The sequence below is a fragment of the Tyto alba genome, unplaced genomic scaffold, assembly GCF_018691265.1.
Source record: "Tyto alba isolate M040663 unplaced genomic scaffold, T.alba_DEE_v4.0 Super-Scaffold_23, whole genome shotgun sequence".
Lineage (NCBI taxonomy): Eukaryota > Metazoa > Chordata > Aves > Strigiformes > Tytonidae > Tyto > Tyto alba.
Genome location: NW_024881297.1, coordinates 12595313 through 12608252, shown reverse-complemented (window position 1 = coordinate 12608252; position 12940 = coordinate 12595313). Strand labels below are relative to the sequence as shown.

Sequence of the window (12940 nt, the reverse complement as noted above, 5' to 3'; positions counted from 1 at the left end):
TCTAGCAAGGCCCATTGTAACTCCTGGCATTATACTGAGTTAGAGCTGTTGTTAACTTTTCATGTTACTGAACATACAGGACACTTTAATCTGTGGTGTAGTGATTATAAAATGTCTTTAAAATAGCAAATTTAAGTTGGGATTGCTATTAAATTATTTAGCTATTGTTAGCTATTAAATTATTTGGCTTGCAGGACACGAAGGCTGCTTTGTCTTCTGGATTCGCACTTCTGGAAGTGAAAGTAGGCAAAATATTTCATGTCTAGTGGCAGAATCTGGTTTGCTGTGTATTGTGTCTTTGATGCTGAGATACATACCTGCATGTCAGAATACTGCACTTGACTATTATCCTTTAGCTTTTTAGTTGGAAACATGCATACTTCACCATTGAAATCTCTATTTTGAGAGGGAAGGAATATATAGAAGTAAAATGTGCTGCCTGCTTCCAGGTAGCAAACAATTAGCAAGCCTACTTCTGTACATTTCAAACTTAGAATTGTAAAGTTTCTAAAACGCACTTGTGAAAATGCATTTGTTTATACAATATGTAAAGAAAACAATACTGAATTAAGTTTGAATAAAACTTCTCTGTGCTATTGTCAGCAGCCTGAAGGAATGCAATCAGTAGCATGGGTCTTGTACATAACCTTGTGGGTAACTGGCATAGTTGCTTAGGAATTCAAGTCAGCTGTAGGTTTGATAACAAGGTTTGAAAGTAGACACGCTAGAGGGGGAAGATTCAAAACTGGAAAGCTGGGGTGAGGGGGGAATGAACTCCATCTAGCAGTTATCTGTCTAGATGTAGGTAAGCTGTTAATAGTGAAGACTTTTCACCTTTCTTCGTACCAGCCATCACGGAAGGGATGTGGAGGAATTCATTCACACTTGGCATCCTGAGCCATGTGTAAGATAACTGCTGGTCAAAGACGGATTCTGCACAGATGCCTTAATACAGTTTAGGGATCTGAACAAGAGAACGTAAGCCCTTCTTCCATCTCAGACTTGGGATTCTAGAGAATATGGGCTGCTCTGTTCCTTAGAATTCCTCCGTCAGTCTCTGTCTAGTAATCACCATGCATTCAATTCCATTGAATAAAGACTTGATGGTGGGGAAGCAGTGCAAATGCAAATTCTTTCCTACCTGCTATGGTCATACTCTGCCTCATCTGATGAGTTCTTTGCAGAATTGTATTAAAGCAGGTGCTGTTTCATTGCTATAAATATAGAAAATTAGTTAAAGGGTATAAAAGGAATCTCGGCATGTTTTGGAGTACGCTATCTTTCTGGCCACAGCATGTACAGAAAACTTTGTTAGATATCTTAAAAACATCTGGTAACTTATTAAAGGAAAAGCTTTGAAGGGCAGCAAATATGTAATAGAGGTTCAGTGCTGATGGAGTCAGATTCTTTTAAAGCATTAGCTTTAACCTTACTTTTTAGAAGTTTAGCTTTTATGTTTTCTCATTGCATGATGTCACAAGCCATAGCTGGAGCACTTGTCTGTCAAGCATCCCAGGCAGGCTCTGACTGCTGGCTTTGGAAGCGTGTATGTGCAGGAGTTTAGCTTAGAGGAGGCAACTGTGCTCCTTTAGCGGTCTCTGAAACAGGAATACGTTACTTCTGCAGAACAACTGTGCCAAGGTGTTAAGGGTCAGAGGCCTGGGAATGACTACTACAAGCTATTCATCTGGGAGGAAACGCTACCCAGGTGAAGACTATTTCTACTTCCAGCAAGCCTGTATCTTTATGTCCCAAGAGTACTTGAGATGACACTGTTCCCACTTCTGTGATTTATTTACTTATTTTTTATTACCAGTTCTTTTTTATCCTCTTACTCAAACTGCTGACTCCCTTAAGGATTTTGTCTCCTGGGCTGTATATTACTCACGCTTAGCTTTCCTTCTGTTATTCTTTTTGTTCTTCCTTTCCCCTTTCAATAGTTACTGTCTCCTTTTTCTTAAAAGATTTGTCTTTCATGTTCCTATTCCTTGAAGCCACAGATTCACTAAGGTTTGTACCAGCCATGGTGGCATATGCTATATTCCTTACTTCCTTCTCTCTCATTCACACTTTTATTTAAGCTTGTTAGTCCATGACCTCTTTGGAGAAGAAGATAAACATAAAGCTTGAATTAGTGGAATCTCAGTGATGCTGTTGGACTCACTTTGATGAAACAATCTCTTCTTTTCTGAAGAAGGATGAAACATGACCTCAATTTCATTTGTTACTTTCCTTCTACTGTCAAAACATATAATGTGTACATAGAATACATACATAGAAAAAGAAAACACATAAAATTACACAATTAGAAATGTTTCCATTAATAGAACAAAGTAGGCTCGAAGTATTAACCTGAAAGGTTGGAGAAATTGTATATAGGAAATCACTCTAACTTATCTTGATCTAGAAACACCTGAAAAAGAAGATCTATCATACTTCACTGGGGGTTATATACAGCTATGGCTAGTTTTTCATTTGGTACTTCAGGTGATAGAAGTAAATGATCAGCTCCTGATAGTGTATTGCTTCTATCCAGTGCTCTCTGTGTAGACAGGAGCCTTTCCATAGACATGAGTGGAAATAAACTTGTAAATTTGTCCACCCTGAAGTCTAAAGGGAAAATTTGTTACAATTCTCAATGAGTTTACTGTTATAAAGTACCTTGCATTGTAAGTTCTATATTACTCTGAGAAAAATCTATGTGGAAGTATTTAATCTCTCTAGCATATATACCATCTTGGCTGACTTTCCTTAAACTTCAAGGTGAAAGTCTGGTTGTTAAAGAGTATGTAAAATGGAGCTGTTTAGAGATAAGATTTCATGTTCATATCCAGCATCTGAACAGCTGTGCTTAAAGGCAAATTGAGAAACCCTGAAGTACCTCTTCTGCTTGTGACAGTGCCTTAGTTACACTGGAGATGTGTTCTTAAGTTCCTGTGGATGCACCACTTTTGTGACAGGTTTTGCTGCTTTCACACCTACCTGGGTGGGAGCAAATGGCGGCTCTACTTTCAGGGAGGAGGCTTGGGCGGTAACTTTTATGACTGATTATTTCAATTTAAAAAAAAAAAAAAAAAGCTTGATCCTGTTGTGTTGTCACCTTTAGGCTCTCTGTCAGCTCTAACCAGTGGCTGATTAAAGTGACTCAGCCAGCTACTTGAAAGCATGTAATGACTAAAAGGTGTAAATAATAACTGCTCAGGTGAAAAAAAAAAAAAAAGTTGCCTATACAGATTTCCTTTTACCTAACCCTTAATCTTCCTTTGCTAAGTGGCTGCCCTGCTAACTTTCCCTGTCCTTGGTGACAGGGAGATGTTTTTTGGAAGTGTTCAGAGTCAAGGTTGGACAGGGATTTGAGCAACCTTGATGTAGTGAAAGATACCCCTGCCCGTGTGACATGGGACATTGGATTAGATCATCTTTGAAGGTCCCTTCCAACCAAACCATTCTATCATTCTTTTGTTGCTGCATCCTCTTTGAGTCCATCTTACTTTGGATGCTGTCTCTGAGCATCATCCTTCTCCTCCTCTTTCCTTTCCCATGATTCCTTCTCCAGAGGGTGATGACAGGATAGGAGGAGCAAGATCCTTGGTTTGTGACGCCTCTTGGTTTTCAGCTTTGATATTTCACCTGTATGACTTCAGTACCTAGAAAATAATAATCCACTTCATGGTATACCAGTTTTTTACACCTTTGAAGTTTATTGTTGGTTTTTCCATCTGTGCTGTGGAAGAGAAAACTGGACACTGAGCAGCAACTTTCATGATACAAAAGCAATGTAAAGCAGAGAAGTTGAGGTAGATACCCCATTTTATTTTTTTTTAAGCATTTCCATAACTTTCATGTAACGATAAAGCTTTATTTTTAGAACTTTCTGCTCAGTGGGAAGACCTGTTGGGTCTCCCTCTCATTACTTTTTTTCATGGGAGGGCTTTGAGGACAAATGCTGTCCATACATGTTTATGAATGCTCTTGCATAGTTAATTTGGAGCAGCGTGAGGAAAGGTGGAATCCTGAAAAACAACTTATTTAGAAGGATTTGAAATCTGTTGGATGTATCCAATTTTACTCTTCTGTCTGCCATCCTGCCACCAGAACTGGTCAGCTAGAGTCAGTGAGATCCTGTTGTGAATGACTACCAAGTTACGGTAGGATTTGGGGCTGTGCTCAAGCAACATGTGTTTCTTTACTCTTACACTCAAGTCAGGGCCTTGGTATTACAGTAAGATGAAACCTAGGAAATTCCTAGCATTTGCTTAAGTGACTCAAAGTGTGTGAATTGTTGGTGTTTACAACATTACTACTTCATCTTTTGGCTTCTATTTAAAGATTAGCACAGGGAGTGGATTGTCAAAAATAAAATATAAAACTGGTTTTAGAAGTTCATGCTGTATGTCATTTTGCATTGCAGTTGCCTTGCATAATGAAATGAAGACTCAAACACAAACAAGTAGTTAAATTTAATAAAACTGTAGAGGAATGTTTTAATTTCCAGTATGGCTAGATAATGTTAGTATATACCAATTTTGAAAGTTTGCATGTATATGAGATGTATGTGGTATTCAAACTGATTGTTAAGAGGTTGCTTTCAGAGACTGTTTAAGTGAAGTTCCAATTTAATTTTCTTTCTTGCCTCTATTGTTGGAGGTTGTCTTGTGGCATTTCTGTGAAAGATAATTGAGCCAAAGTGAGTAGAATGTTTACCAGGATATGTTATGACATAAGGTTTGCTTTTATGTTAAGGGAAAGTTGAATCTCTGTAAGCACTTACGCTTCCCGTGGTATCTGAAAAATTGCTGTATGATACTGTGTCTTCAGTTATACGTTTAAATTTGTGTTCTTACTATTATACACTGTTTTTTCTGTTGATAGACATTTAAGCACAAGCAGTCATTAAACAGGGTTCCTTTAAGATATTAGTACATTTTCTAAAGGCCCTAGTTGCACTGATGCTTATTTTTGGGGGCGCAGAAATACTTCCATTCTAAATTTTTTCAAATAAATTTATTCTGTCTTTCTTCAACAGAGGTGTTACGAACATAAGCAGTATAGAAATGGGCTGAAGTTCTGTAAACAGATCCTTTCTAACCCAAAGTTTGCAGAACATGGAGGTAAGTTTTCAAATGGCATGTGCTCTCTTTTTTTCCCCTTTACTTTAGGATAGAGTAATAATTTCTAAGTTTTATATTTATAGCACTTTATTGTTAGCTTTTTGCCCATAAAGCAGTAAGAGCATCCAGAAACCTGCACCATGTGAAGCACTTATTATAGGTAAGATTTGTAATGTTGAAGACTGGTCTTACCAGTAGTCATAGTCTTGTCATTCTTTATGCTGCAAGTCTAATATTCATTATAGCACAGTGCAAGTTTCTTAATACAAGTATGTATTACTTAAATCGCTTTTCAGGGGAAATTGCTATTCACTCATGTAGAAGTGAAAGACAAAAGGAAGAGAATGGATATTGTTCAGCCCTATGACTGTCAGCTCTGTGGTCTGCAGCTTTTTCTAAAGGAATAGCCTTACTGTAAAAGAAGAAAAAGGTGTTTGTCCCTTGCTGTATTTTCAGTTGGTTCTTAATACTGAGTTGAGAGTTTCTTTTCGCTGTTCAGAAGTGTTTTTTTTTTTCTTTGCCAACTAGTTTGGCATAGGTGGATATGTGGAAGTCTCAGTGTTGTAAATAAATACTTGAGCAGTTATAATGCTCCGTTACAGATAAAAAAAAAAAAAATAAATCTCAAAAATGTTTCTAGAGCAGACAGTTCTTAGTGTCTTTAAAATAAAACGCTGCTTCACTTTTTGGTGTAACTAATTCATAAAGCATATTGTTGTGTATGATATACTTAAGTGAATAATCTTCCAGTATAGTTTTCCACATGAAAAGGAATGCAAAATCTTGATGCTGATAACTGAGTCTAAATTTATATTTACACTATATTTAGAGTTGTTAGATTAAGTTTAAAAACACTGTGAAAATTAATAACTGATACTTATTTAATCTCTTTTTTTTTTTTTAGAAACCTTGGCAATGAAAGGACTAACATTAAACTGTCTAGGGAAGAAAGAGGAAGCTTATGAACTTGTGCGTAGAGGCCTAAGGAATGACTTGAAGAGTCATGTCTGTATCCTTCTTGAAACGGCTTTCACTTATGAATGGAAAAGGTTTATTTCTACAACTACTTGCTTTATAGAATTGCAACAAAAGCCAGTACCATTAGACTTCAAACTGGAAGTTCAGAATTTTACATTTTGTTTCCCATATGTAAGAATATTTTGTCTAAGCTCTCTAAAGGGCAGATGCTTTACAGCTATCTTTGCAGTCACAGTTGGCTCAAAGATTATTCTGATTTGCATTGTATTTTTTTTATCATTAATTTATCACAACTCTAAACTTGTGGTGGGCTGAACTAGGCATTCAAGCATGTGATTTACTTTAAAAACATTAGTAGTTGCCATTACATTGATAACAACATGTCATATACTTAGAATGCAGGAAGTGTAAGCCCTTCAGTTGCCTAATATAAGCCCTTACTCAAAAATGTGTTTGAGTAAGCCTGATGTTTTTTTTTCAGAGATCCCATTATTTTATTTCTTCTCTCAGTATCCGAAAAGTACAGTTTACAGCATATTATATGCACCTTATACATATTGTCACACAGTTCTGTGACTTCAGCTTGCAAGCAGTTTCTTTGTACAGCTGAGGAAAAGAATTGTAATAACGTTATTGTCTGTTTATAGAACAGCTTAAGAGCTTTTTACCAACTGTTCTGTCACTGCCAAATTCAGTAGTTTTCTCCCTGCTCAAATTCAGTAGAATCCTTAACTGAGTTCTCCAGGTTGGCATGTCTATGGCCTTCTTCAGAGGTCAGACAAGAAGTATGACGAAGCTATCAAATGCTATAGAAATGCACTGAAATGGGACAAAGACAATCTTCAAATCTTGAGAGATCTTTCTCTGCTACAGATTCAAATGAGGGATCTTGAAGGTTACAGGGTAAGTACACATACTGCATTTATTATATATATACTTCTAGGGAACTGCAGCAAAGGTGGCAAATTGTTCAATCACACTTTTAAACAAAAAATATACAGACTTAGATCCTGAGTGTTAAAACTATGTGGTACTCGGTACTTTTTGAAGGTAAAGGCAGATATGCTACTGAGCAATTTCTATAAAGTATACAGATTTAATGAGTTACTGAATGATCATTTTTCAACTCAGTGCAGAATTGTTTGCTCTGTTCTTTTTTTAATGCTGTATTACCCAGCTGTAGACAATCTGTGGTCTTTTTATTATTTTCTTGGAAGGATTCCTGCAAGTAAAAGGTGGTGTGTTCAGATGATGACTGTTATTCAGGCAAAGGGGTTTCTATTTTTTAATAATTTTTTACCATATGTCTTCCTCCTCCTTTAAATTAGTAGCCACCAGTTTTCTCTTGGCAGTGGGTAACAACACAAAGCAAGCAGTATGCTGCATGAAATACCATTTTTTGCTTCCCAGCCAACCTGGGCATTAGTGACAGCTCTTTTGGGTCCGAATATTTCCTTACGTTTCCTGTGAGCTGTAAGATTGTGGATCAGAACTCTTGAATATTCCTCTGCTTTCTTGATTTAACACTCAAAATGTTTAGGTTACTGTCTTGTTTTCTTCTGTTTATTTTGTAGTAAATCTAAATGCAGTTTGGTAACTTAAATAAGAATCCTCTTTCTGTCTGTTACTGCAGCACCTAGTTATTTGCTGTCTTGCATTAGTGGTCTGTATTTGCCATGTGAGATGTTGTTTCATGCTTCCAAACCATTATGAGATGATAGGGTCATGGCTGTGGTACTTCTTTAAAGAAAAATACAAACTTCCTATTGTCTTCTCTGCAAATGTTACTCCTAATGTAGCTAGATTTATTACCCCCCGTTATCTTGAATTGTGAGCTGCTGTCTAGCTTGCCAATACCTTTATTTCTTAAAAAGTAGCAGCTTCTGTTTAGTATGCATATTGTAGAGATGTTTATGTGGTTTAGACTAAGTTGTAGTTGCTGTTTGTGATCAACGTATGGCTCGTTTAGGATTAGACAGAACAATGACTATAGAAGATTTGTTTGTTTCATACTGTGCCATCCAGGGAAAGATGACAATGGTTACCCTGTTTGTAATTCAAACATCAATTAATAGAGAAGAAGAAAAAAACAAACAAACAAACAAAAAAAAAAAAACACAAACAAACCCTTAGTTCTTCCTAAACTACATTTTTTGTGCCTGGAAACTTGTTTGGTTTTAAGCTGACATAGACTTGTGTAATAAGGTATTCCTTTTCTCTGCAAGAAAAAAAAAATCTTTGGGATTTTTACCTGAGAGGCCTTGGCTAATATTTTATGTCAGGTTTTCCTTGTACCTTTGAAGATGTAGCTGTTAAAACACATTAGTAGGTCTCTTCATAGATCATTTCCTTTTCAAATTAGTGTAATGTTAGTACACCAAGAACAAATTTTGTTCTCAGAGCTGTGTGGAACCATCAGCTAACATAAGTCCTCAGTGAACTTACTGCTGAGGTAGGACATCTCTTAATTGCTGTTTTTTTCATATTAGTAATTAGAAATTTGACTCCTCTCTTGCTGAGGCAAGATAGTCAAAACTTAGCATAGGTGCCAAAATTCATTTGCAAATGTGTGTTCTCTTTGCCTCCAGATAAATGTAAATACAAATGCATAATTGCTAAACATACAAGGAACGTGGTGATATAACATATTAAGGATAAAATATTAACATGCTTAAAATCCAGTAATTCATGACTGATTATATACTAGTTTCTGAAGAATGTGAATTCACTATCAAAACTATAAAACTCAAAAATAAGCTTGTAGGATGCTAGGTTTTTTCCTTTGCTTTATCTTCCATCCTTTCCTACTTCATAATATTTTGAGTCATCTTCATTCTAGTCAAACTGCTGTAACTAGTTTTAGTTCTTTGTTAACCCCCACTTATGACTGGGCTTTTTTAGTAGGTAGTAACTTTTTGCCTTTATTTTAAATTAGTTAATGATGCCTTTCAGGAGTCTGTAACAAAACAAGTATTAACTTTTCCCTCAGATTAAAACAGCATCTTCCAGCTGTAATTACCTTCTTGCCAAAGAATAGGGATGCACTTGCATGACCTATTTTGCCTAACAACACTTGTAAGGATTTAATACATATGTACTTCCAAGGTGAATTTGAAACAGCAGTATATAGTAAATGTTTCTGCAACTCAAACCAGAGTATCCTTAATTGCATTCTGTTCATAAGCAGTAAGACAGGAAAAGCACGTGTGTCCTACATTAACAAAGTTAGTCTGACTCATCAGTAATCCATTGGACAGGATGTGTTATTCTGTGTAGGCTTGTTGTTTGTGGTTTGTTGTTTTATATACATACAGTGTTTTTTTTATATATATACAAACAAGACCATCACAGTGTTTTAAAGTTCATTCTTTTTTTTTGGTTCAAAAAACCCAGTACATTTACATATAGAAAGCTAATTTTTAGTGACATTTTAAAAATATTAGAATACCGAAGACAACAGAGTATTGCCCAATGGATTCTACAGAGCATGAGAATAAAGTCAGGAAAACTAGTAGCTACTTTTTTGCAGGAAACAAGATACCAGTTGCTTCAGCTCCGACCAGCACAGCGAGCATCATGGATTGGTTATGCTATTGCTTACCATCTTCTGGAAGACTATGAAATGGCAGCAAAAATTTTAGAGGAATTTAGGAAGACACAGCAGGTAAGAGGGGAAATACGAAATTCCTGTATGGCTTGCTGCTTAAGCCAAAAATAAAACACTGCTTCCTTTCATGATGTGAAAACTTTATGTAGTTTAGTCGAATTAAATCCCAACTGCATTCTAGAAGGCTGAACTGTCTTATGTGTCTTGCTTTCCTATGTAGACATCACCTGATAAAGTGGATTATGAGTACAGTGAACTGCTGCTATATCAAAATCAAGTCCTCCGGGAGGCAGGACTATATAAAGAAGCCTTGGAGCATCTTTGTACCTATGAAAAGCAGATCTGTGATAAACTGGCTGTTGAAGAAACTAAAGGTAATTACTTTCTGAAGATACATTTAAATGTGCAATATACAACAGAATGCCTGTACTGTCAGCTTTTCCCATCTTTTGGAGTTTCATCTTTGATTTTAGATTAATTTATTTAATTCTGCTATGGTAAAGGACTGCTTGTCTTGACGCTGTTCAGTCCCTACTATACTCTTCCCCCAGGTTGATAAGACATCAGTAGAGTACAGACATACTGTTCTGAAACTTTTGAGCTGATGAGCATTTCAGACAGATGATCCTGAATTGATGTCCTGAAATTCTGTTTGAGTAGTTTACCCAGGCCCATGCTGTGACAGGTTTGATAGTGGTCCTGACAGGACTGCTTGCTGAAAAGGCAGAATCTTCTTTGGCAAAGTAGAATGCTTTTCGTTATACTCAATCACTATTACACTGTACAGAAGTAGACTCTCTAGCTGGGCAACTCAACATAGGCTTATGTTCTTGTATTAGTATAATCCTAGTGTGTAATATTAACAGAGCAGCATAATACTTTATCTGGTTCCATAGCTGGAATTGCAGAGTGATAGAATTTCGTTCTTACAGCTGTATTAACAGGTGTACTTTTTCAAATCATGCTTTGTTCCTCGATGCTTGTACAGTCCTCCTGTGAAACTTTCAATCTATTGAAGGTGCTGTTTGTTCATGGCCCACACTGGAATCTATTTGGATGATTGTTTGAAGCAAAGAGAAGAAATATTTTTACTCTGTAATATTGTTGATGTAGATATTGGAGCTAGCTCCCTCTTCCTGCCAATGGTAACCTCGCTGTCTTGCAAAAAGAACCTAGGAATTGAATAGTGACAGTATTATGGAAGGTGCATGGTACTTCCTCAAGGAAAATGATTGCAGGTGACTCTATGGTTGATGAATATTTGATTTGCATATAAATGGATATGGATGTAGAGATTACACTATTACAGACAATTTTTCAGACATGGTAGCAGGAGTTTTGGTTTCGGGGGTATTTTTTTATGACTTATTGTTTATCTGAAAGGTCTTTTGCCATACTATGTGTTCTTAAGTTTTTGATGAAGGTCCGAGACTAGTACTGAAATAGGATTTTTCAAATGGGACTTCGCAAAAAAAAAAAAAAAAAAAAAAAAAAAAAAACAACAACAAAACCACAAACTAATCAAAATACACAACCTTCTAGAAAATTACCAGAAAAGGAATGGAAATACTCTTTGCAGTCTGTGCGCTTTCAGCAGCGTACAACTGATTACAGGGTACAACAGCTCCCGTTGTGTTGTTAGGTCTAGCTTAGCTGCTGTACATACTACAGAACAGCCTGCTAATGAGTGTTGTCTATGAATTTTAAGTGTGTTTGCAAAAGCCACTGTGGGTGAGGTACAACTGAGAAACCCTGAAAACAGTATTGGTGTTTGCCACTGTTAGGTAAAAATTATAACTTCCACCTAAGAGAAGGAGTTCAGGTTTATTTTCTAGATTCTGTCCATCTCAGTGAGTGAATGATTTACATTTTCCCTGGCATTAGATACTGCATGTTGTCCTCAAGTTATCCTATCTGTGGGAAGCAGCATATCTTGACAAAATTACATGTCAGTTGAGTGGCATAGGGAAGAAGAGAGGTAATGCTGACTCGCATTTTCCTCTTGAAACAGGATGAGGAAATCTTGCCTTAATCTAGAATGATACTTTATCACCTCTGGTTTGTAATCTTTTAGTGTCTAACATTTGCTAAGAGCAAAGCTTTGTAAAATCTGGTTTCCCATTGTGAAATGGGAAATTGACTTTTGTTGCAATTCCAGCATGGGCAAAGATGCTGTATACAGTTGTTAGAAACAGTTGTATCTTGTAATGAAGAATCATTAAAAGGAAACTTGCTTGCAACATCTCGAGAATTCATTAATCGGATCAATGGCTTGATTTAAAAAGTTAGTTTTATGAAATACCAAAGTGAAGAACCATTCTTTTATTTGCAGCTCTGCAATTTCAATTTGGTCTTCAAAGTGTTATATCTGTCAAATACCATGTACTGCTTTTAATTGTCCTCTGTAGTAAAAACTGCTCTTAAAGTAACTGGTCTCTTCAGTAAGTGAGAAGAAAAACACATGCATCTTGCTTTTAACATTAAATTTTCAAGAAAGTTTCAAGAGTTACTGGCTGAGTCGTAGGATCTTACTGTAATTGCATCTATTGTCAAAGTAAAAGCATATGTCAGCTAGTTTGTGATGTCACTGTGAAATTTTTTCTAACAAATTAGAATCTACATGGAGTTACGGATTATCTAATCTTTTACTGTAGAGTGATTAATGTTACACTGCTTCAGTATCTTGTTACCTTAATTTAAAACTTCTTGGATTTCACACAGGAGAACTTCTACTTCAGCTTGGTAGACTTGAAGAAGCAGTTGAAGTCTACAAAGGACTGCAAGAGAGAAATCCTGAAAACTGGGCCTACTACAAAGGCCTAGAAAAGGCACTTAAACCAGGTAATGACTTGATATGTTGTAGTAAATAAACTGTTTCTGCACATTGGGAATTCATATATGTATCAAAAACTTGTATTGCTTTAAGTAATAAAATTATTATTTAAAAATGTCCCCATTTAAGTTTTGCTTTTTAGTCTTAGTCTGTACATATTGTCATGGGTTTTTTTAAGAAAGGCTGGAAGTATTTCTTGTATTGTTGTTACACAATCTTATTTAAAACTAAAACAACCAAAAAAATGCAGTAGTCTTTGGGCGTCATTGAAAGAAGATAATTGTTTCTTAGAAGACAGTTTTAATTTGGTTTTTTATTTTTTCTTTTACTGTCTCTGTTATCTTAATCTTACATTGTAGGTAATACAGGTTTTGGAAGAACAGGCGTGGTTCTCCTGAATGGTTTTCTTTG

General features: G+C 36.1%; 1 protein-coding gene across 2 annotated transcripts in view; it reads left to right on the top strand.

Moving 5' to 3' along the window:
- The window catches only part of NAA15 (N-alpha-acetyltransferase 15, NatA auxiliary subunit), a 42131-nt gene that overhangs the window by 8647 nt on the left and 20544 nt on the right, over window positions 1-12940 (top strand). For both annotated transcript variants that reach the window (XM_042796458.1, XM_042796459.1), the window contains exons 2-7: window positions 5027-5111; window positions 6016-6120; window positions 6835-6992; window positions 9619-9753; window positions 9917-10070; window positions 12418-12537. In XM_042796458.1, coding sequence (XP_042652392.1) covers window positions 5027-5111; window positions 6016-6120; window positions 6835-6992; window positions 9619-9753; window positions 9917-10070; window positions 12418-12537 — 757 coding nt within the window. The remainder of the gene's footprint in view (window positions 1-5026; window positions 5112-6015; window positions 6121-6834; window positions 6993-9618; window positions 9754-9916; window positions 10071-12417; window positions 12538-12940) is intronic.